General features: G+C 38.5%; 2 protein-coding genes across 6 annotated transcripts in view; one reads left to right on the plus strand and one right to left on the minus strand.

Annotated features, from left to right (window-relative positions):
• Positions 1-154: 154 nt before the first annotated feature.
• Positions 155-19,250, plus strand: abtb2a (ankyrin repeat and BTB (POZ) domain containing 2a). Its single transcript, XM_026267938.1, has 17 exons — positions 155-1,004; positions 10,203-10,352; positions 12,498-12,705; positions 13,272-13,424; positions 13,680-13,845; positions 14,244-14,333; positions 14,611-14,712; positions 14,902-14,998; positions 15,828-15,951; positions 16,037-16,278; positions 16,608-16,786; positions 16,918-17,023; positions 17,755-17,857; positions 17,947-18,037; positions 18,125-18,193; positions 18,292-18,405; positions 18,509-19,250. Exons 1-17 carry the CDS (start codon positions 155-157, stop codon positions 18,707-18,709), a joined length of 3,045 nt encoding a protein of 1,014 aa, XP_026123723.1. The 3' UTR covers positions 18,710-19,250.
• Positions 19,251-21,923: 2,673 nt separating this feature from the next.
• The window catches only part of brsk2b (BR serine/threonine kinase 2b), a 121,539-nt gene continuing 117,502 nt past the window's right edge, over positions 21,924-25,960 (minus strand). For 4 of the 5 annotated variants that reach the window (XM_026267958.1, XM_026267963.1, XM_026267960.1 and 1 more), the window contains one exon: positions 21,924-24,218. In XM_026267958.1, coding sequence (XP_026123743.1) covers positions 24,019-24,218 — 200 coding nt within the window. In that variant the 3' untranslated portion in view covers positions 21,924-24,018. The remainder of the gene's footprint in view (positions 24,219-25,960) is intronic. The other variant, XM_026267961.1, reaches the window with a different exon arrangement.

Below are 25,960 nucleotides of genomic sequence, written 5' to 3' on the forward strand. Positions count from 1 at the left end.
AGCTGTGCTTTACGATGGACGTGCGTTAACTTAAGTCAAGGAGTTTGTCTTTGCGCTGCGTGTTTACTAACCAGGGAAGAGGTGCATTTGCTGTTATATCCTATATATTGAAAAACGTGGAATAAATCACTCCACTTACAAAAATAAGCAAGCCATGGCAGCCTTGAGCAATAGTACTATGAAGACTTTGGAGGATTTGACCCTGGACTCTGGATATGGAGCGGGTGACTCTTACAGATCCCTCAGCTTGTCCTCCTCCAAGTCCAACTCTCAGGCGCTCATCAGCTCTTCACAGCGAGGAAACTGGTGCAGCTACACGGATTCCATGAACAGCAGAAACAGCAGCTGGGACACAGTGAACACGGTGCTTCCTGAAGACCCAGAGGACATATTCTCCAAATGTCCGAGGTTACCAGAGTTAGAAGAGTTCCCTTGGACAGATGAGGAGATCGATGCTGTCCTGCGCAAAGTTGTTGGAGAGGGACTGTCTTTCACTCCAGAGAGCGTCAGGAGTCTGTCACTGCTTATGCGTAGAGCTTTGTTGCGGATCTCCAGAGAGGCGCAGCGGCTGAGTGTTGTGCACTGCAGGTGCACGCGGTTCGAGGTGCAGAGCGCGATGAGACTGGTTATGAGCTGGGCGCTGGCGGAAAGCTGCGTCTCGGCCGCGGTCCGAGCCATCTCGCTGTACAGCATGAGCGCTGGAGAGGTCCTGCGCAAGAGCAAGTCCTCCCGCTGCACACTGAGTTTGTCTGTCGGACGCTTTTTCCGCTGGATGGTGGACACTCGCATCTCAGTGCGCATTCACGAGTACGCGGCCATCTGTTTGACCGCCTGCATTGAAAATCTAGCCGAGGAAATCGGGCTCCGGGTGCTGGCGGCGCAGAGCGGGATCAACACCTCTCCAGTGACCCCTGAGGCGCTGGAGGCTGTCGTCAGCAATGACGCGGAGATATTTGGTCTCGTTCAAAACTATGAACATCTCATCTGCGGGAAGAACTCCAATGGTAAGACACTAATTAATAGAATTTAAGACTAGTTAGCTCTTGAAACCATTCAAGTTTATATCTTTAAAACCCAGGAAGGAAAGTTGCATTAGGAGCACTTCTTTTCTTCTGGTAATTTCCTATGGTGGTCATTGATTTAGGGCCTGTGGTTCGTTTTATTTTACTTTATGTATATAGTCTTTAACATTACAGGACATAGTCATACCAAAAATATGGTAAAATATAAATATGAGTTCATCTGACTTGAGAAATATAGAATACCTTCAAAATAAAAGTTTGATACAACTGTTTGTTACAGTTGACCAAATAATACACTTTAACTGTTGCACTTTTAATTTCGTATTCTATTAACAACTGTTTTACTGTTCATGTTGATACCGTATAAGAAATTATAATTGCTAACACTAATTTACATTTACAAGTGGCCCTGCAAGGCTGCAAAAAATAATTACATTTGTAATGTAACATGATCTCTGCATGTAAAATATATTCATTATTATTTTGTATACAGAGACAAATGTGTGATTTGGTTAGTCTTTGAAGGGCGCCCTGATCTTGGTTTTGGTGAAAATACTAATTATCGTTTCCACTTTCATCTTCTCTCAAAGAGGGATGTCAGCTCTGAGTAATTATGCATAAACAAATGTCAGAAACGCAAGTCTTCTCTCAAGCCTGATCATTATGAATGACAACTCAAGGCCCAGTGATGCGTTGCCTTTGGTGTATCCTACATTAAACAGGTTAGCCGAATACAAGACAATTATATTTGCTATCTGTTGGCACAAGTAGACAGGTTTATTAAACCCGTGCATCCGTAATTGTATTGTAAGCTGTCACAAGTAATACTGATTTAATTATAGCCAACATTTAATGACTCCGCCTTGATGTGTTATATTTGTTACCTGTCTGTATTTGTTTTCTTGATTTGACTGTTCTCTCTGTATCAGAACTTACTGATTAAATGGTAGGTTGCACATTATAAATAAGGTTTAGCTATGGCTGTACATCCCAATAGGCACACACATTTTAGAAGTGCACAAAAAGCCCATTGTTCTGCTCTAAGCCATCCACAAGCCATGCAAGTTGTGGAAAATAAGCAGAAACAAGTGAGAGAGGCCAGAGTGAGAAGAATAAAAAGCCATCACACATCAGTCTGGTGATCGTCTCTGTGACAGGGCAGCATGTACAAAGCTGGTCTGCTTGGCACTGTGCAGAAAGAATGTCTTTTGGGGACCAAAGAGTAAATGATGTTTTCCTTTTCATGCCTTTTAAGAAGAAAAGTAAGAGTTTATTGATGTCTCGTGGGATTGAAATAGAAACCATCAAGCTGCTGTAATGCCAACAGCAGCACACAAACTACACTACACTCTACACTTTTACTTTCCACCCTACACTCTTAAAAAAAAAAACATTTATTTATTGGCATGTATGGTCTTATGAAGAACCTGTCACATCCAGGGAAACTTTCCATTGCACAAAAGGTTCTTTAGATTATTAAAATCTCCTTCACTCTAAGAAAATAATTAAGAATTGTTTGGTAAACCCCAAAATGGTTCTTCAATGGCACTGATGTGACACCCACTTTTATTTTTAAGAGTTTAGGCTTGGAAACGTATTAATCCGATTGGCATGCACACACTCAGCATGATTGATGTGACCGTGCACTCGTGCTCAGTCACCCGTGGCTGGTAAAGTTGTTGTGCACACTTATACTGAGACACAGCTGACCTGTGTGAGGCTTAGAAACTCAGCAGGCACATGCCATTCTATGAAGCACGCTTCACATCCAGCTCTCAAAGTAAAATATGTTGTATGAAATATTATTTGCATGCACGTGTTGGTGTGTCAATTTCAAATTTCATTCATCCAGAAAATTCTGACATTCGAGAAACAGAAATAGTACTTTTCATTTAGAGAGAGTGAGAAGAGACTGAAGGCTGGCATTTAGGCTTTCATGTCAAACACTCGTCTCACATGCTGAGCAGAACCACATCTGGTAAGGTTTAATGCTGCACAGCTTAAATGACAGAAAAAGGCCCTTTTCTATTGTGAAAGCTGCTGTGGTCTTGTTCTTTGGTCTCTATGCATTTGTCCACACAGACTGTCTTGAGCAAATGGCAATAGAAGTGTGAATTATAATGAAATTATATTGTAGGTTGCCACTTTATACACAAAACACCACTTCTTGAAATGTATTTGTTTATTCAGTATATTATTAGGTTGGCATAGCAGAGTATTTGTTGGGTTTCTATGAACTTTAAACAGTGTTTATTGCAGGCCATTGGGAAAATCCCAGCTGAAAATATATACAACCCACCAGTGGCTGGCAGGGGGTAATTAAAAAAAACAAGCATCTCTTCAGAATGAGAGAGCGCAGCAGTGAGAACCTTGGAAAATGTTGCATAAATAGCTACAAAATGTATTTACATCTATTAGTTCTTGCTGCCACTCACAACTAGTTTTCTAAAAGAAGCGTTTATCAGTTTTTGATTGTATTTGATTATTTTATCCCTATACAGTAATTTTAGGCGGAGGTCAACTGCAGTCACAGACAAGCTTTCACAATAAACAAGCTAATAATGGCCATTATGACTCAGCCACGCAAGATGTCAAACGGAAACATGCTATTTTTCTGGAAGGAAAGCGATAGGGCCTTTGAATAAATAGTCTAATTTAATTGTGATCCCCACTTGGCTTTAATGACAGACAGGACATAAAAGAGCCGGTCAAATGAGGGGATGCAGGTGAGACACAGTTCACATCAGATTGGCTCTGTGCAGCGTGAGAGCAGTCCCACAGAATGGGGTGTTGAGTTCTGGTCTGTGTGTGGAGCCTTGTAATCATCATTGGTTAATTATCCTCATAAAACTTTCCGCCCACACAGCCCAGTTTCTTTGAGCTTGACTACAAACCGCAGAAATTAGAGCATTTCCCAGCCATGGTCATTTAAAACTCAAGTGCGTTTAAAAGGCTGAACCTTTTTCTTAAGTAAGATTATTCGCTCTACTTTACTAAGATTTTCCCGGAAGTCCAAAACATCCTCTGGGAATATTTAGAAACATTTGCTGTGCTGGATGTACAGAAGCTGCTACGGAAAAGATAGTATTTCACACAAGGCCTGTGCTCGGTGTTTGCACATGTAGCCTTTGAGTGCTATTATAAACATTGTCTTGAGGGTCTCACTCGGCCCCTCGAGCACCTAGAGTGGACAAATGCTTTCTATAACAAGAGGAGAAGGTGCCTTCCTAGAGCATGCAACGACAGCTGCTCTGTGTGCGAGTTGACCTTTCTCAGCATGCTTGCCTGGTTCCATTAGCATCTGTTCAAAAGAGGTGTTAGTCCAAATTCAAGGTGGCCATTGAAGATGCACTGAATTGACTTCAGATTAATCAAAATTCAGGCAATTTTCCATTGCTGATTTCTGTTTGAATTTTAAGGGACAGACCCCAAAATTTACTCATGTTGTTCCAAACCAGTAAACGACTTGCTTTCTTCTGAGAAACCCAAAAAGAAGATATTCTGAAGAGCTTTGGTTACCTCTTTATCCTAACATAAGGGTGAAGAAATGATGACAGAATATTCAATTTCAGGTGAACTATCCCATTAGCTCTGATCAGATTCGTGCAATGGGAAGAGAGAGGAAACACTTGCGGTTTGATTTACATCAGACAAGATCTAAATGTATGTAGGAATGTAGCATTTCATGACACAACATAAAACATTTTATGGGGCTGCTTCATTGTTTTGTTACTACAAGCATCGAAGCACTTAAAGCTCACATTAAGAGCATTCACAACTGAAAGAAAGAGTTCCCTTTAGCACCTCATTAATCCAAATATATGTGCAAGACTAAAGGTTTTACACATTGCTAATGTTCAAAGAACAGTCTTCCTTGGAGCCTTTCATAAAGCACAGAACAAGCACTTGAATGAATAAGTGTACGCTGGGGAACACCTTAGCTCCTGACACCCCATAAAAATCACTGTTAATCAGTCATGTTAAGAATACACCTCTTTGTTCCACCATTAACAGTTAAAGTAGGTGTCAAACTCGATTTTAGCTTCTCCAAGGTGATTGTTAGCTTGGGTGAATATAATGTTGTTAACTGAGGATCTTGTGTGAATTGAATGTGATGTAATCAACACCTTGATGAAAAGTTATTTCGGAAGGCTAATAGAGGATACTATAATTAAGCATCCACATTGTGTTCCTTGAGTGGTGTGTGCGGATTCTTTACCACAGAGCGCAACTTAATCAAGTGTGTGACATCACAGCAATTACACCGAGTGATTTATTTAGCAGAATCTGTTTGCCTTGAGTCTTGACACCCATCATGTTTTATGGATTAGCTCTGCATGATTAATGTTATAATGTCGTCTCTCCTCAACATATCCCATACTTACCAAACCCTCCGACTTTGATTAATATTGCAGCCTGACAAGCTAAATTACATTAAAATCCTACTCGGCGATAACCCTGTTAGTCTGCGAAGCCCAGTGAATAGTCTGTAAGCAATTAAGCTATCATCAGAAAGAGACTCTGTCCTCCATTTAACCCCCAGATCAGGAAATCCACTTTATAGCCATGACATGTTTTGAAGAACTGCTACAAAAACACTTTGCAATTGAAATGACTGCGTCGGTGGAAACTGGCTCCGGGGTTTATGGGTGAGAGAAGCGGGCAGATGGAGATCCTGTGTAGCTCTGAGTTTCTGTAGTTCAGATTTTTCCATCTTTCCCAAGAGGGAGGCTTCAGAGTGAATTCTTGGCTTTAGATTGTAGCCGCTCTGATACAGACCAGGCTGTCAATCTGTTTTAGTTATGGCTTGAGGTAGGAAGTGGTGTCAACAGGCTAAAGTGAGAGGTTGTGATGAGTGACCTGTCTGTCAGTCACAGAGATCATCAGTAAACGGGTGATACTTCAGTTAGTGGAGCTTTTCCTCTATGATATCTATTAAGAAATAACACTAAATAGTTGGGAATTCGAACTAGGAGGACATTTAATATTCACGAACATTGTCGATTTGACTGCACTGACACTGCTGAACAAAGACACCGTTGTCTTCTGTAGAGCTGTTTGTTTCATAATTAAAGAATTGTCAAATATTAAAACTGTAATTGATCCAAATTAAATCAACATTGAACTGATTTGAGATGAATAACAGCAGTTGGTGTCCTCTAGAGCTGATTAAAGCGGAATTAAGCTTTTTTCATAATTGATGAACTTTACACAGTTATTGAACTGGACAGAATCAACACTGAACTGGCTTGAAAGAAACAATATTTTGTATCGTTTTTTTTACATCACAATTTGGATTGGTCTCATATTTAAAAACGTTTGCATCATTGATTCGGTTATTTCCCTATTTATTACTGTGAAGCTGCTTCAAACGTATTATAATTGTAACTGCAGCTAGTTCTTATGAAGTACATATTCTGTATGACCATATTCTACATTCCTAATCGTACCCAATAACTAAATTCAAGAACTACCTTACTAACTATTAATAAGCAGTAAATTAGGAGTTTATTGATGCAAAAGTCATAGTCAATGGTTTGTTAATAGTCTAAATTGGACCTTAAAATAGAGTGTGATCAAAATTGAAGAATGCCCCTAATTGAAGAATCATCCTCATATTCTTTGAAGCTGAGCTGAATAAGTGATGTTTTGGCAGCAGCATGCCTGTGAAACGCTGTTTTCGCTCTTGCATTTAAGTTTGTGAACAGCACAATGCCAAGATCTGTGTGAAGTTTAACTTTATCATTATGAAGACTGTTAAACTCCAGGAGCTTCTCATTCGCAAAGTTTCTATTGCGCTCAGGTTACTATTGCCACAGTAAGAAAAAGAAAGTAGGCCAAGCTTGTTAAGAACCTTTCACTGTTGACTTGATTTGTAAAGGCAAAGCTCTTCCACTGAGTTGGGGGTTGCGTCTCAAATCAGTAGCCGAACGGGATGCAGGAAGTTGTTATTATCATCACTCTGCGGTCGGTCCTCTGGAGAGGGGAAGTCTTGGAAGAAATGGTCCGTGTGCACAGTCACACACAACTAACAGGGCACCTCCCCTTTACCAATTAGAGATAGCAGTCAGCGTTCCACGTCCTCAATCAACAATCACTTCCAGTACAGCACCTATAACACAAGGGCCGTTTGACTCTGGCTCTTCAGCACACTTGTGCCATTGTGCCCTGTGTAGAATGGTGGTGTTGTGGGAGCGTGTGACAGAGTGACTGGAGCACTGTGTTCACACCGCATTACCTGAGCCAAATCAGGCAAGCGAAATGGGTTGATCACTCATATTTAAGCTAATTACATTTGGGCGTGCAATTGAAAGGTTTCTTTCAGCAGTTTCTTAAGGGATCTGTTCTCTGTTGGAGAACACTTTTGAATGAAAGAACTGAACACAACAAATGGATAATAAATCTTAATGTGAAATGGTATTAAAGTCAAAGTTAGGTCATTTTAACACAGTGAACATTGGATTTAATTTTCATTTCATTTCATTTACACTCCTAATGTTAGGTTTAGATTGCTTTCTCTGTCATCTAAAATAAAAATAATTCAGCTGTTAAATGTAATCTTAACAAATATCAGAATGAATATCCATAAATGATAACGAATGATGCCTTAATCACTAGCATTTAAAACAATTGATTTAAATTTATTTTCAGTTTTCATTTATTGGATACTGTGCATAGCATGACAATAATTCATATTTACAAATAAAAGTAAAATAATTGAAACATTATTAAAATAATGCTTAAATTATCACATTACTTAAAGCCTTTGCGTAAAATGGATTATAAAATTAGTTTTATTATAGTAAGTTATAGTAATGAAAAGTAGTTTTATTCATTAATTATGCCTTGTAATGCACTTTATAATGCATTGCACAATATAATGAATAAACGTAACCACAGTTAATACATTATAACACGTATCAATTCATTGTTACACTATGGCTTTTAAATTTGGTTATAATTATTTTACGACAAGATATAATATATTACAATGCACATTATGAATAATTAAAATGCATTATACCCTTTAATAATCCCTTATTATGCATCATACATAATTGCTATAAGATAAGTTTTACCAAAATTGTTAATAATTGATTTGGTTGAGTTATATTGAGTAATGTGCTCATATTTTTATGTCTTATGTCCAAAATTGTCTCAAAAGTTCAAAATAGTTGTTTTACACAATTCTGAGAATTTTTGTAATAGAGATCCAAAGGACTTTCTTAACAGTCTTGGAAGCTTTAAAATAAGCACTTTTCAGTTCAAAAATAAAAATAAAAAATTAGATGTTGCCAATAGAGTTCTGAAAGCAGATACCATATCATTTGCAAGACATCTTTCTGGTTTTATGGTGGTTTTCTACAGTGCACACATGAACACTTTAGAAGAGGTCCATTATATAGATGCAATTTACCCTACCAGGTACACTTGGATTCCCTTCAGCAAATATTGCTTCTATATGCTCATCTCATTTCAAGAGTTTTTTCTGCCACATCTCCCAGAGCTTCTCTCTTTTATTGGCAGTGTAACTCCTGGGCAGGCCTATGACACTCATATGGATTTCCCAGTCTCCCATCAGTGGTGTGCATGAGCTCGATTTCTCTCCACATAATGGCAGTGCACACACATTCCCCTCTTCCTCAGTCCACAACGATGGTAGCAGATGAGAGCGTATGTGCGTGTATGTGTGTCTGTGGGAGCGTGCGGCTGCTTATGACGCATGTCATAGCCTCACGGCTGCCAGTATAGACACGGCCAGCTGTGGGAAAGGGAACGGGTGTGCCCTGGATAGAGGGGTTTGGGTCTGTGGGTCCACAGCCGGACCAGCTGCATCACACACCCTGTGGCTCACCCGGACCCATACACAAACCCATCTGGCTGCAGAGCCCAGACCGGCGAACCTGCTTTAGATTTGGGGTCTCTATAAAGACATATTTCTGTATTTTCAGCTGCACTGTATTAGATAATAATATGATCTGTAGCTCATGTGAAATGACCTCAACTAGACCAGACTGCCTCAGTTCAGGGCACATTCATATGTGGTTATAAACATGTTATATTTGACTCAGTACTACATATGTGCAAAACTTCTTTTTTTACACATATTTTAACTTCAGTTTCTGTTTGTAAAAAAACTATATGATCGAAAACTGTTCAGAAAACTGCTTTTGTTAGCTGTGATGACCACTCTTTTGTGTTTAGTAGTCAGTCGTAGCACACTGAGAATCTGCTGCTGTAGCAAAAACAATAGATTGGCAGCGGTCGAGCGAGGCCATGGGTCACTCGACTTCACAATGAGTTTGTTCACCCAAATAGCTCTACGAGAAATATAGTTCAATAACAATGATGTTATAAAAATGGCCCCAGTAAATCAGGTGGTCAACATCTGGAGAGATATTTTGAGTCATACATCAGGCACAGATGAATGTGTGTACTGTACCTTATGAATGGTTTATCGTTTAGCTTGATGAAGAAAACAAATCCACACACAAATCCCTCATTTGATCCCCACTGAAAGAGAGATCCAGGGGTAAAGCATGGATTTCAAATCAAATAAAGCAAAAAAAATCTGCCAAACATATGATCTGCTCATCATTTTTACTGACTATCATTTTGCACTTTCTTTATGAAAGCTTGGCAAGGTATCAATTCTGCATTCAAGATCAAACAGATAACATTTCATAACTCTGTGGGGATCGGTAAATTCCTTATGAATTATTCCTATGCTGTGGACAGAAGAAAAGGATCACCCTTCTGTTGACACGATCTGTATGAGTATGTGCCAGCCATAACTGAAAAAATCAATAAATAATAAAATCATGGTTATTGTACATTTATAATGAATAATTAATCTACAAAAAAATCATCTCCAGGAGCTGAATTGACACTTAGAGACATTTAGAAAAGCAATAAGACGAAGCATAAATAATAGAGCAAGGAAGACAAGACTAAAGTCAGGAGGAAGAGCTATGTTCTCAGCAGAGGAAATGATAACTTACCACATTTCCTCCTCTTATCTCTGTCAGAGACGCCCCCCCATAATTATTAGAGATTCAAAACACTGACGCAAGAGTTCACATTTAGAAACTTGATAATAAATGGATCAAATTCAAAGAGATTGAATGGTGCTTTGAGTTGTAATGATTTAAATGGCTGAAAATGTGTTTTTATGACTAGGTGAGCTGTCCCTGCCTGCACATTTCAGCCCGTACGCTGAGGGTCCGGAGTCAGCGGTGGAGAGCAGAGAGAATGCCTACGCACAGCTGGAGCTCAGGACGCTGGAGCAGGCCCTGCTGGCCACCTGTGTGGGCAGCCTCTCTGAACTCAGTAAGTTACAAGCTTTTCAATTCCATTTCATCTCTTTTGGAACGATTTTTGACAATGTATTGCATTTTATTAGTTTAAACAAATAAATAAATGCTTGTTGCCACCTGGATTGAAAATCATAAGAGATTAGCAGTTCTGGCTCTGGCAACTCAAGGGTTCCACTGAAAGCTCTTTTAGAACTGTAAAAGACAAATCATTTTGTATCTATAATAATAAAAGTGTTTATGATTCACTAAATAGAACTGGTTCATAAGATCCATTAATTTAATGTAAACAGCTAAACTTTTTGCCTGTACATTATGTTTTTCATATAAGAGTCAGTAGTTCTGGAATCAGACTACACTGGCCGTGCTATATTTTTGTTGATTCACTAAAAAGAACTGTTTCATAAGAGTCATTGATTCATGTATTAACACTGTTTTATCACAATCTAGCCTTATGACGCAACTATGTGCAATAACTTAAAACCTTCTTGATATTTTTCTTAATAAATGATTAAGAGGATAACTCGTCCCCAAAACATAAAATGTTCTATCATCAATAATATATAAGACTTGCGCTCGTCTTTGAAACACAAATAAAAGTATTCTTAATGAAACCCAACAGATTTCTGTCTCTCGATTACAAGTCCACAGAACCAAAATGTTGATGCTTCAGAAAGTTCATTGTTAATGTAATCCATCCAAATTGAGCAGTTCAAGCCTAAACCTGAATCAAACTTCTTGATTCATACTTGTACAATATCTTTTTGTACATTTTAATGCATGATTGCACAGATTTTTAAAGTAATTAAAAAGTAAGTAAGTAATTGAGAACTTGAGTTTTAATTTCTGTGTGAACTAACCAAGGTGAAATAGCTTTTCTCAGTCTAGTAAAAGACAGCAGTTCTCGTTAAGAATTAGGTCACCCATAATGCATTTTTTCTTATTCTTGCTAAAACGTTTAATGTTATAAACACCATTTGTAACTGTTTTTCATTTCAGTCGGTTACCGTCTAGTGAAATGCTATTTTTGCATGAGTGTTTGTACATGGTAAGACAGAGAGAGACATCTGTACATTTTAAGTGCCGTTCATCTAACAACTTGACATTGCCTGCTGGCCTTAGGGGTGTGTGAGTGCCTGAGCTGTGGGCAGTTTGTTTACGCAGCAGACCACAGTTCAGGATGAGGCAGGGGGGCCGCTGCTCGCCTTCACCACACTCTCCCTTAGGGGACCAGCAACACTCCTGCAGTTGTTTTGCTGGTACAAGAGCACCTTCTGTTTGGGTCAGAGGAGTAAAAAGCACCTTCTTTATGCTTTATTACTGCAGATGCTCAATCGTAAAGCAGCCCTTGTTTAACAATTAAGGAGCACAAGTGTTCATTAAGGACCATGTAGACCCTATGTGATTGACTGCTTCGATTGTTTCCCACATCTTTCTTTCTTTCATTCACATATTAGCTGTTACTTTAAAGATTATCCACCAATAACTAAGTACAAAAGCAGTGAATTTCCATTCAAGGATGAAATGATGTATCTCTGCTGTCGCTGTGTTCTCTCAGTCTCATTTCTTTCCTCTGTGATGCTTTTCACATATGGAGGACAGTGTCCACTGTCTTTACTGTAGAGTTCTCTGGTTTTTAGGAGGAAGTCTTTGGCCCGTCCTCATCATACCTTCTCTTCCTTTGGGGAACAGCTTGCGTCTGGTTTTCTGCATCGAGAGGCAAAAACAGCAGATTTAAAGCCCCTCGGAGTAATTTAGAATAAAGCGCTTAGACATTTGAGTTTATCCGAATCATCTTCCATTTCCACATTTGGACATAAAACAGATGGGTCTGAAGATATATTTTGCTGTGTTGAGATATGCTATGTGTTGTGTGTTGTCAGCACTTTAAAAGAAACTGACACAATTGTGCTTGGCTGCACAGCTACTGTCTTTAGTTTATGGGTTGAACTGGAAACACAGATGGCTTTTCTATATCAGCTGCACACTGATTTTAGCCTTCGTCTGCTTTCAGAACTAAAGCCATTTATTGCAGGTTATTTGAATTCCATTATTTTTCTGCAGGCTATTTTTACTTATATGTGTCTTGAAAGAAAGTATCTGACAATATGAGATATTATATATAATTTGAGCTTTGAATGTGTGTGTATGTGTCCTCCAGGTGACTTGGTCTCACGTGCAATGCACCATATGCAGCGCTTGGTTTCAGCAAGTCCCAGTCTTAGTCCTGGACGTCCTTTCTGCCTGCAGCCCGTCTCCTGGTCTCCAGATGCTCTTCACACACTCTATTACTACCTACGCAGTCCACAGATGGAGTCACTGGAGAACCCCAACCTTGAGCCACCCAGGATAGCCCTTAGCAAAGAAAGGTGAGATCAATGGGCCAAAACCACCGCCCCCCATAGATACATGCTTTGAATTTTACTTTAGGTCTGTTCTAGTAAGATCCGGCGACTTTACTCTCTGTGGAAACCTTGCTCTGCATGCACGTCAGATAATGAATACTAATGTTTTTAGCAGGTGGACAGTTATGGTTGTGAGCAGGCTTCACAATCGCTGCGCTCCTGGCACAGATACTTGAGAAGAAGAAAACCGTAGAGGATTTGTTCTGTAATCTCACACTGATTTAAATTCCAGCGACACGGCGTGTCTGTTGAAGACGGCAGATGCTGTTACACAAATTGTGATTAAGAATGAAGTGCCAGGCTTGTTTGTGGTAATGAAAGGCAGGATTGAAAGAGGCTGTGGCGAGCCAAATTCAGCAGCCTTTGTAATTATACTGTCCTCATTTCTCTCTGATCCAGTTTTATGCCATTTTTGATCTGCCCTGACCTTTGAACTTTTTTAGATTTAAGTGTGTTTGTGTGTGTGCATTTTGGCGAGAAGAAAGTGCTAGATGTTGGTAAATAACTGAGTAATACTATGTCTCTCTCAGGCCTTTTCCTCTTCTTCCTCCTCTGATGGAGTGGATGCGAGTCGCTATGGTCCATGCGGAGCATCGCCGGAGCCTGTTAGTGGACAGTGATGATGTGAGACAGACTGCCCGACAACTACTTCCTGGACTGGACTGTGAACCTCGACAGCTCAAGTAAGATGTTCCTGGAGCTCAGTACTGACAAATGGTACTTTGAATGTGCTTTGTATAAAAGCGTCCACTAAATGTGCACTGTACTGTAAAAAAGAAGAAGAAAATATACACATACAGCAGCAACATGTCCAAAATTTCTGCTTCTTACTTTTTACTTTGGGTCTCCATCTGTCAGAATATTTTGGCAAGTTATTGCTATTCACTATTTTTTATGTAATGAGCTCTAAATTGACTCTCTCCTCTTCTATTTCTCAGGCCAGAGTGCTGCTTCACCTCTTTTAAACGTCTAGATTCCAAGGCTGCTGCAGACAAGTTTAATCTGGATCTTGGCTTCCGGATGCTCAACTGTGGCCGCACTGATCTGATTGGCCAGGCTATCCAGCTTCTGGGCCCGGATGGGGTGAACACAATGGATGACCAGGTGAACCTATTTCACTTCTGAATTATGACACAATAAAAATGGATGACTTAAATGTGTAGTTTTTCCAAACCTATATGATTTACACAAAAGAAGATATTTTGAAGAATGTCGGTAACCAGTTGACAATAGCCATTATTATTTTTATTTTTTTCATACAATCAATAGTTAGGTAACCAACATTCTTCAGAATATCTTCTTTTGTTTTCAGTGGAAGGAAGAAATTCATACAGGTTTGAAACAAAATGGGGGGTGTAAAGTATGATAGAATTTTTATTTTGGGTGAACTGTCCCTTTAATAGATTTATGCAGTTATGCAGTAATGTATATTTAACATCTACACCAAGTGTTTTTTGATGAAGTATGTTAAACCCTCTTTCTCTCTCCCTGTGGGTGTGTAGGGCATGACTCCTCTGATGTACGCCTGCTCAGCAGGGGACGAGGCTCTAGTGCACATGCTCATTGATGCTGGTGCAAACTTGGATGTAGCGGTAATGACAAACTACTCCTTCAGCCACATTATATGTCTTTTTTACCTATTTATCTACACCAAAGTGTCCAGTCCTGCAGAAATGTCCATTAATCCTGAATACCTTGATTAGCTATAAGTCCAAGTGTGTTTAATTAGGATTAGAACTACACTCTGCAGGATATTGGCTTTGTTGAATGAATGGTTTATTTTAATTGTAAAACTCTAGGAACTCACACATATGTAGAAGCATTTTGGTGGCTTATAAAGAAATAAGAAACGTTTTGTTTTCTTTTCAGGTGCCCAACTGTTCACCAAAACATCCCTCTGTCCGCCCTGAGAGCCGCAGCTGGGTGGCCCTTACGTTTGCTGTGCTGCATGGACACATATCTGTAGTGCAGGTGAAAATGCACACTAGTTACAGTACATGTACAGTACTATTACTTCATGTAGTGGTTCAAGAATAGTGTATTTACTGTCATACATTCATTTTTAATATGGCAAATTAAGGCATGTTCTACTGTATATTGACATTGCAAACTGCCATTGGAGGACTATCATGTTAAATGAACTTTGTTTGGCCTTTCCAGCTCCTGTTAGATGTGGGAGCAGATGTGGAAGGCACAGCCCTGAGAAACGGCCACCAAAGCTCAGCAGAAACACCCCTCCAGCTGGCATCAGCCGCAGGTGGGGAAAAACAGTGCAAACTCATCCTTAACATGCTTTCTTTTTAAGAGTTATGTTTGAATGTATTCTTAACACGGAAAACTATAGCAGAGGCTACTTTCACCCACGCACAAATAGTGGCAGATACTATTAAAATATATCAAATAGTATAGCCTACACTAGCCTAATATTCAAAGTTTTGAGATCAGTTGGTGAAAGAAATCAATATTAGGAAGTCAATAAGAATCCATTCAGTTGATCAAAAGTGACTGTAAAGAGAAGTAATATAATGTTATATTTCCATTTAAAATAAATGCTGTTCTTTTGGTTTTTCAGGATAACGAATATCTTGAAAAAAATTATCATGGTTTCCACAACAATATTAAGCTGTTTCCACACTGATAATAATAATAAATCTTTCATGATTTCACAATATTATTGCTTTCACTTTATAGTGGTTAAGTAAATGCTGCATATTTTTTTAATCAACCCTTGGATCGTGGTGTATAAAGTATTAAAAGAATAGTTCAAAATGTAAAAAAAAAATAAAAAGTCATAATTTATGTTGAACACAAAAGAAGATATTTTAAAGAACTAAACAGTTGTTGGTCCCCATTGACTTCCATAGTAGGAAAATGAATATAATGGAAGCCAATGGAGACTATAAACTGTTTGATTACCAGCATTCTTCAGATTATCTTCTTTTATGTTCAACATAAGAAAGAAACTCATACAGGTCTGGAACGACATGAGGGTGAGTAAATAATGACAAAATTGGCATTTTCGACGAGCTATTCCTTTAACATGTTTTGTTAGAAACATAGTTTTACTGGTGTGTGTGTGTGTTCAGGTAACTACGAGATGGTGAGTCTGCTGTTGTCCCGTGGTGCTGACCCAATGCTGCGGGTGCATCTGACCTCCTCACTCTATGAGGGCATGAACTGCTTCAGTCACGCTGCAGCGCATGGACACAGGTACTGAGCCCTCAGAGACACAAACACATGCACCGATCAAGACTGAATAAGGCTATTATGTATTGAATATGTTCTGATCCCCCAGGAATGTGTTGAGGAAGCTCTTGAGTCAGCCCCAGTGGCTGCAGGAAGACGTGCTTTCTCTGGAGGAGATCCTGGCAGAGGGAGTAGAGGAGCAGAAGAAACAGGAAATGAAGGATGGAGCAAATGCAAAGTCTGTCTGCACTCCACGGCTGTGTAAAGCCCGCATCAGAGCCCTGCAGGAAGCCAGCCTTCACAGCGCTGAGCACGGATATCTGGACGTCACCATGGAGCTCAGGGCACTGGGTACACAACTGACTCATGTACAGTAAATGAAGGAAAATGGACAACAAATTGAATTAGATGTGCATAAACAGCGAGATATTTTTGGCATGTGCATAGCAAAGTGTATTAGAGCCGATGATTACAGACTCAGTCAAGGGATAAAACCACTGATTAGATTAACCTGCAATTGTTATGCACTAAACAGTGGTTCTCAACTAAGATAACAAATACTACCAACTTTTTTTTGCCATTACAGCACAAGCACCATTTGTTTTAGAAGCAATAGATTAGTAGTGTAATCTGTTGTTCAGTGTTTAAAGTGTTTTAAGAAGCTTCTTGTTCTCTCTCAGGAGTGCCTTGGAAGCTGCACGTGTGGCTGGAGTCAGTGCGCAGTGCCCAGCTCCAGTCCAGGAGTGAACTCACACTTTCTCTCCTTAAAGACTTCACCACTATTGGGGAGGAAAAATACTGCGAGGAGCTGCTCTCAGAGGGTCTTCCACTCCTCTTCTCCATTTTTAAAACCAGCAAGGTGAATGCTTGAAGAATTGTCAGCCAAGTGTAATACTGTATTTGAAAGGCCCACTCGGAGCGAGTGTGAGGCGTGGCGGTGAGGACCCGGGAGAGAGGGGTTACATCTGTGTGTTCTTTTCTTTAATACAGAGTAAGGATATCCGTAAGCAGCTGGCAGTCATCTTCAGCCACTGTGTCTGCTCTACAGCCGCCCCGTGTATTCTGGCAGTAAAGGACACACCTACAGCTCAGCTGGGTAACACACCATACTTTACCTGTGTACACTATTGTTCAAAAGTTTGGGGTCGGAAGGAATTTTTTTTAAGAACATGAACAATATCAGTCAAAAAAAAATGAACAAATTTCAAAATCTTTTTTCTTTACCTAGTTTTTAGTTTTTATATACAGGCACAGATGGACTGAGTTGATCAAAAGTGCATATACATATATATAGGAACATATATATATATATATATATATATATATATATATATATATATATATATATATATATATATATATATATATATATATATATATATATATATATAAGCTGATTACTCAATTAAAACTCTCACAAATAATGTTTCCATGCCATGTTTAGTCTTAATTTGACTTAAACAAAGTGATTACATTAAAGTGTCAGAGATGTTCAATTACTTTTTCAAATTCGTCTTACCATTAACACCATTATGTTTATAATGACTAATTTGCGAACGCAGAAAGTGCATGAACACAACAGGCAGGAATTATTGTATGAACCAATCACAGCCAAACATAATCAGCCATATCTAACCATGTCCTCGGAGGAAACACCCCTGACACATATATAGTATTTATAGTATAGTACACTTTTGGAAAAATTCAGTCCATCCTTGCTAAATAAGAGTAGTCCATGCTGTCATACAATAAGTATTAACTTCTCTCTATATGCAATTCATGATCAAAAGACTATAATTGTTAATATGTATCATGTTGCCCTCACAGATGCTCATTTTCTGAATAACACAGAGATGTCTGATGTGATATTTGTGGTGGAGGGAAGGCCGTTTTATGCCCACAGAGTTCTGCTCATGTCTGCTTCACAGAGGTGGGTCTCTTACTGATCTGAATGTAATGCCATATAATCAGTTATGTGATTGGTTATGTTTTATATATGCTCCTCTTGTTTCATATCAGGTTCAGAGACCTGCTGAGCCTCTACGGGAGTAATGGCACATCAAACCACATGGCTATTGAAATCACTGACATAAAATACAGCACGTTCCAGGTAACCAACAAACCTCAGCCTGAACATACACAAGACAAACATATATGATGTAATCCCGTTAAAATAGCTCGTACATGTTTATTTCAGATGATGATGGCACATCTTTACTGTGGAGGAGCAGAATGTTTAGACGTGTCTGTGTCTGATTTGCTGGAGGTAAGAAAGACATGGATAGCCTAAATAGTACAGTACTGTTAAATATATTTCATAAAGCAGTCAACTTTAGCTTACATGCACTGTCATGTCCCGTACAGCTTCTTCCCGTGGCCCACTCATTCCAGCTTCAAGTTTTGAAGAGACACTGTGAAATCCTCTGCTCAGAGAGAATAAACCTCAACAATGCCGTGAGCATCTACCAGATTTCCAAAGTATGTGCATACAGCGTACACTAACATATTATCCATCCATCCAGTATCAAGCTTCAGTCCTCTGATCTCTCATCCATGTGTTTTGTTGTGTGTTATGGAGCAGGTGTGTGAGGCGGTGGAGCTGGCGGTGTTCTGTGAAGGCTTCTTCCTGCAGAACATGGTTGATCTTCTTGACTGTGAGCAGTTTGAGGAGCTGCTGCTGGGTTCTGACCGCAGCACCGCGCTGGATCCAGATGCTCTGGATGGTCTTCTGGCTACACTGGCCTCACGTCTGCACTCACTGTGTGGGCCGCGTCGAGCTTGAGCAAAACCATTGTTGGAAACACCAACAAAGCTCTGATGTGCAGGCAGGCGTCCCATACAAACTCTGTTTTTATGTTTGTTAACCTTCGTAATTCCTATTTTGAGTCAATGACAGTGATTTCATGGGGTGTGTGAGCTATTTATTACTTTTCAAGACTTAAATCGTATCATAATGTAAACTTTTGTCACAAATAATATACTAATATGTTGATTTATTAAGTGTTTGATCATACCCAGTTTAGATATGCTTTACAGTGTCTATTTTACAAGCTACTTGGAAGTACCCATGTGCTTCAGAGAGGAAGCGCTGTAAACTGCAGTGTAGCGCCCTCCAGTGGTCCACATTGTCCAACGCCTGCATTCAAATACTTCCCAAAAATGTACATAGTAGTATTGGATTGTTTTCTCACCTCACTTTAAACTGTACATATATTTCCATTAAGGCAAAGGTACGCAGATATGTTGGGATCAATAAAAATAAATTATTTGATATAACATTTTTCATTCAACAAATGAATGGCACGTATAATTTTTAAATGATTAATAAACATGAAAAAATTTAATCTTTTTTATTATTTTATGATCCAAGACATTTGTATAAGATGGCAAAATAATTTGCATCATACAGTATGTGCATTCATTTTTAAAGATCTAGGATGATGCTTAAAATTGTTTACATTTTTAATTATTTTTTTTTATTTATTTTTTTTACAAACTTTAAATAGTAAATAACATACACACATACACATAGTGTAGTAGAGCATAGCAACACTGTACATTCTAACTGACTGATTTCACTTATTTAACCTACTTTATGTTTAAATAGGCTAGCAAATATGGCCTAATAACCCCAACCTACTTACCTCAGGGTCTAATTTAAAAAATTTTTTTTACTTTTTAAACTTTTTTTTTATTATTTTTTAATACACAAATCTAAAAACATTAATGTGTCAAATCACTACAGACAAACTTGATATTTAACCTCTTAAACTCTGCAGACCCGGTACCGGGTCCGAAAATAGCATGTCACATGTTTGTGTCTCATTTGCATATCCTTCCTTATATGGCATTTGCCCAAAAATGGGTTCATTTGAAAGCTTAGAGTGTTTTCTTTACAAAGAATACCATTAATTGGGGTTTTATGATACATAAAGTAGTCAAATTAAGCTAAGAAATATATTTCCCCCCCCCCATAAATTTCCATCTAACGATTGCGAATACGTTTTCGTAAGAATGTGTATTTAAAATATTTTTCACAAAACAGTCAAGTCATATATCACAAGAAAGCTCTCATTCTCAGGAATCTGATGATGTAGATCATTTTATTGTGTGACAATCACAGATCGAATGATCTTCAACAGAATCGCGATGTAAAATTTCTCACCTTATTATTTATACATTTTGCACCGCTTCAGTCAGCCGCAAACAGCCACGCATACCTATATACTCGATATAATCTTTTAGATTAGAATCTCTTCTTTCCAACAAGACCATTTTTACGTTTCTGCGTGCTTCCATTGCTGAGATATAAAGCGTTCTGTACAAGTGCGCAATAGAGGTCCAAAGCCCTGTGAGCGCTGACCAGACCTCTAACTCATATGATGCGCACTAAAGCCTTTTTCCTGCTATACAGATCTGATCTCTTTGTGAAGCGCTATTAGTCCAAATAGCTGTCACTCAAAAGCCGTCTGAACCAGTCAGAGGTGCGAATAGCCGCAACAGGGGGGTCACTTACTGCCCCGTCCTGTTTCCGTCCGGTGACGTCACAGAACCGCTGACCGATGGGAGATTGAGTGTTTGGCTGCTTCTAAACAAAGACCACGCGAGGGGGAAACTACACGCGGAAGAATCTCCGGATTAACAATGAATAATATTCATAATACAAGTTATGGAGGACCACCGTCGCCGTGGAGAGGTCAGGACGCGCATCTGGTAAGCGTATACGCGTGATACTTGCTTTTATACATTTCATTCTTTATTTTGAAGCCTCGAAGCTCCGCTAGCCATAAGCTTATCTGTTTATTTTCATAATTTTCATATTTGACCGCATTTCAGTGAATATACAGTAAACAGTACAGTATACTGGGTGGATGAACATAAATTAGTTTGTTGACGCTCCGAAGTTCGCGTTGAAGCTTCGGGGACGCGGATTTATCGCTGGTTTTGAATAATAACAAACAGACACGCTATAAATATGAAATATCATACATGCTTGAGACAGGCAAAGTCTCTCAATCTTTACATGATGCAGAATAGACATAAATGAAATGATATTAAGCTGGAAATTGTGGATTCTATTTAAGACTGTGACAGACCAGATATTTTAATAATTCTATGCATGTCGCTATTGCCTAATATGATTTCAGAAAACATACACACAAAAAAGCACATTGTATTGAGATGGTTCATCATATGTGAAACAACATAAATAATACTATTTGTCACAAACAGCAGCTTTTTATGTAACTTCTGAGTGTTTTCTGTAAAATAATATACAGATATCACATTATTCCATACTGCAAGTGTGCAAAAGATGACTTCATACTTATTTAGACTAAAATTTTGTACAAAAATGGTATTATTCCTTCCTTCAGTTGGAATAGAATAACTTTTGCATAGATTAAGATAGAAAGAAATTTCTTTTTTCCTCTATTAGCTGACATGTGCTAGAAAAACATGAAATTGGTCTAAAGTTACTAGGCCCTTCATTGCCTGAGCTATACTATTTCAAACTTCAGTTTACACAAATAAAATAAAAAAGCGCCTTGTTTTTTCCCCTATTTATTATAACACAGACAGCATATATTGTCATTTTTATCAATTTCAACAGTGTTTTATGTAATTTCAAAGGGTTTCCTTTAAAATGATACCAAACTTTGTCATCTCACACTTTTGAATGTGAATAGGGAAGCATTCAAAATTAGGAAGGAAAATGAAAAATAGCAAAATACCCCAAAATAGCATTTGTGCTTAAGAGGTTAAAATTAAATTAAAGATATCACTATTTTCCTACAGACAAAAAATAGATAACTTATCCTAGAAACTGTTTCAAATGATAATCTTACAAATGTTCAGATAAAAGAAAGAAAAAAAAACATTCATCATCAAGTGTTAGGATGTTGTGCGATCTGCTAGAGAAAAAAGACAAAATGGGGTCACATTTTTGCACCGCTTACCCTACGTTTCAGAGAAAACAGCAAACAAATACAACGTGCCAAAGTCAATGGATTTATTTCCGTTGCACTGAAGTTGTTCACAGTAGTTACAAGGGGATACATTAGCGGCGATTCTATTTTTCCCGCTCGGTATTAATCAAATCCGTGATACATTACAATCCAGCTTTTCTCCTTTTTTTTCTCCCAAAGTACAAAATAGGAAGGACAATAATGTGTATTGCTTAGATTACATCTCCGCTTATTCTCCACGCTGTATGTTCCCATAAGCGATCACGTGGTATGACACCCCAGACCCCCATGCCCCATCCCCACAGCATGATGCAGCAGAGCGCGTGGCGAGAAAGCGTTCACGATAAGAGAGATGTGAGAAAAACGACCAACTGAAAATGAAGGCGTGATAACGGAAACAAGTCGATGATGAAAAAGTTGAAGGGGAGGAGAAATCTAACATCCACAACATCATGCAAATTAAAGCCGAATGTCGGACATGCAATACGAGAGATAGAGTCAGGAGCAGCAGGATCCCCTTGATGGTTTTTAGAAAGCCGTTTGCCCAAAGTTGTCTATTTACAACATGTGTTTTGAGCTCGTCCACCTGTTTTACACGCACAATGAGATGAGTGACAAATATCAATACTTCATTATCCCTCACCCCCCCACCCTAAAGAGGCTAGTCTACATTCTTAAATTACCAGTAAATAATTTAACATATACTACAAGCTCTTTAATCTGGCCAAAGCCGGGAAAGAAAGAGTGCTTCATTCACAAAATCGGATAAGTGTTATCGTACACAAAACACAAGATCCTTCAAACAATCGGATGAGTCGCCCTGGTGCAAACAATAAAATCAACACCCGGTTTTGTATATATTAATATTCTCCAGCTGAATAAATTAAAAAAGACAAACACATATATAAGTTACAAAAAAGGGTAAAAGGTCTCTGAATCCTGCAGATGTTTCTCAATAAGAATTGAACACAAAATAAATACAAATAAATCGAAAACTGACATCATGAGTGACCCTCGAATACATCAAGCATAACTGTCATTCAAAACTAACATTTCATGAACGCTACATGAGAAAAAAAAAACACAAGAAAGAAAAAACAGGATGTGGCAACACAATTCATCTAAGCAATGTCACTGATAGACATTTGTTACATAAGGAATATTTTCAGTCTGTACAACAGAATAGATCATTTAATGTGACGCCCCCCTCCCACCACCATGTCCCAATCCACGACCCACCCTAAAAGTTCATCCCCACCATATTTCAAATAGGATCTCCAAATCCAATTCAGCAATGACAATGAGTCCATAAAATGTCTTAAATTCTCCATTTCACAAAGAAAGACTACATTGAAAAGAATACAATCCAACAACGGTCCTCGAGGGCAGCTCCTCAAACACGTGCATTATGAAATCCAGAGTTCCTTCGCCATTTGTTCTTTTGTAACGATGTCCTGTATGTGCGTCTGTGTGTTTGTGTGTGCATTAGCAGAGGACGGGGAGGAAAGGAGACAAAGAGTATGTTTCAATAAAAAGATGAATTGTGGGTTAGCTTAGTGAGAATTCATTAACATCTTTATTTTAAGGCTTCACTCCAAATCCTTGGACATGTGTGGCTGTGTGTACAGTAGCTGCAGCAGGAAGGAGCTGAGGAATAGGTTGCAGCTCTTGTTGGTGTTTGGGGTGTTTAGATGCATCAGAATGAGGAGTTTCCCTCAGCTGCTTGTACTGAACGTCCTGTGTAATGTGCCCTCCATCAATGTGCCATACATGAATCTTGTGCAAGAGCAGGACTTGGGGCTTTAACACGTTTTCTGGATAATTCCTGGTAGCAGAAATAAATAAAGGCATCGTAAAACAACATAACGAGACACTGTGAAGAACAAACAACACTGGAGAGAAATAAATAAATAAAAAATAAGCATATCTTTATGTGCCTTTTGTAAAGTGTCGCATCAGTACTTCATATAGTACTTCAATATTCATTCCTTTATATAAAACTTTGTAGAGGCCTGGTTAAAACCAGCTTGAGTCAACAACATCCTTTCACCATGACTGGATTCTTTTCTTTTCTTTTGTTTATTTTATTTTATTTTAAAACTAGTATATAGTATGTCTTCTGGTTTTAAGGTTGTTCCTGTGTCCCAACTGATGATGCCATCTTGGCATTGTCTTGGCCAGAGGGACATTTGGAGTCATTAGGCTCAGGCTCATGTTTCTTGCTGTGGGCATGCTTGGGCGTGCCGGGCGGATGGGACACCTGCCCGTTCTTCTCGTCTGAAAAGAGCTGTTTAATTACGTCAAAGAAGTTACTCAATGGGCTGCCTGGGTGCACAGACGGGAGAAGAGGAGAAGAACAAGAAAACAAGAGAGAGAGAGAGAGACAGAGAACAAATACATGAACAATGAGGATCACAGACGAGGCAAGGTGAGCTGATGAGAGGCAGGATGAGACTGCATTAACTGGAGACGATAACACTGACATGGATACAACATGTTCAACTGTTTGACAGCACAGCTGAATTACTGGTCAAAGGTCTTATCGTGGTAGTGAGTATCTGTGGCTGAGCAGCAGTCTCCATCTGATCTGTGATCTTCACTGGATGGAATGGAAAGAGATGTGATGGTGTTCAGTGTGAAAAAATATCAAGTTAGATGGTAAATGACTTGTTATTAATTAGACATCAAACCTCAAATTCAGGATGCATATCCTAAATTATGCGTATTTACATCAGTGAAGAATTTAGCAAATACCATAAACTATATAATATATATTAAGGGTGTAAATGCATTGGTACACCTGGCGATGAAAACTGTCTGATTGATTCACTTGAAATAACTTGTTCATGAGAAACAATTATATGCAAATTGGACTACTCGAACCGGCTCATGAGAACCAATCATTATACAGTACAGAATATACAACTTGCATTTTTTGACTCCCTTAAAAGAACTGGTTAATGAGAACAAACTCTTTTATCCCCCATGTTTTCAGATTACAGTACATTGCTGTGCTATTACGTATTTTGATTCACTTAAAAGAATCGGTTGATAAGCTTTATTCAATCCAATCGTGAATCTGACTATGTATGTTTTTAATTTACTAAAAATAACTTATTTATACTTAAAAGAACCAGTTCATAAGCTTCATTCGCGAATCGGACTACGCTGGATGCACCCAATTTTACTTAAACTTAAAATAACTACTTCATAAGAATCATTTGTTTGCAAATTGGACTACACTGGTCATGCTGTATGTTTTTGACTCACTTAAAATAAGCTTTTCATGAGAATCATTCGTTTGCAAATCTAACAACTCTGATCACAGTACATATATTTTTTACTCACTTAAAAGAACTAGTTAATACAATTAGTTATATGTTTAGGAATTGGACTCCACTGGTTCCACCGTATGTTTCACGAACATTCATTTATAACATTCATTATTCATAACATTCATGTATGTTTCTGATTCACATAAAAGAGTTGGTTCATGAAAATCATTCATTCATCAAATCAAACTACAGACTGTTTTTCATCCACTTGAAGGAGCAGGTTCAATCATTCATTTGCCAATCTGACTACACTGTTAATGCTGCATGATTTTGATTCACTTGAATGAACTGGTTTATAATGGCCACTGGCTCAGGAATTGGACAACACTTTGTGGCATATGTTAGTGACCTTATAAATGTTGCAAAAGAATGCAGTCTTGAACAAATTTCATGATGTACTGCATGATCAAGTAAAGAATCATAATTATATAAAATCATTGTCAGGTCATTAATTTACACCCGGGTACATATACAGCTAAATATATTCATGCTAAATTCATCATTTCTGATTCAAATCAAAGGCCAAAAATGAAATCTCATAAAATGGATTGAAATGTAGTGGTACAAATTGTTGCAGATTCTGAATACACCTGACAGTCGGCCCAGAAGGATTAACTACACACCCTATTTGATGCCAACACAGGCTTGCAAAACATCACCTCTTTTTCCAATTTCATAAGTGACTGAGCAGCAGCGGCCCGAGAGCACAAGCAGTAACATGGCAGACCGTGG

This window comes from Carassius auratus, chromosome 7, assembly GCF_003368295.1.
Source record: "Carassius auratus strain Wakin chromosome 7, ASM336829v1, whole genome shotgun sequence".
Taxonomy (NCBI): domain Eukaryota; kingdom Metazoa; phylum Chordata; class Actinopteri; order Cypriniformes; family Cyprinidae; genus Carassius; species Carassius auratus.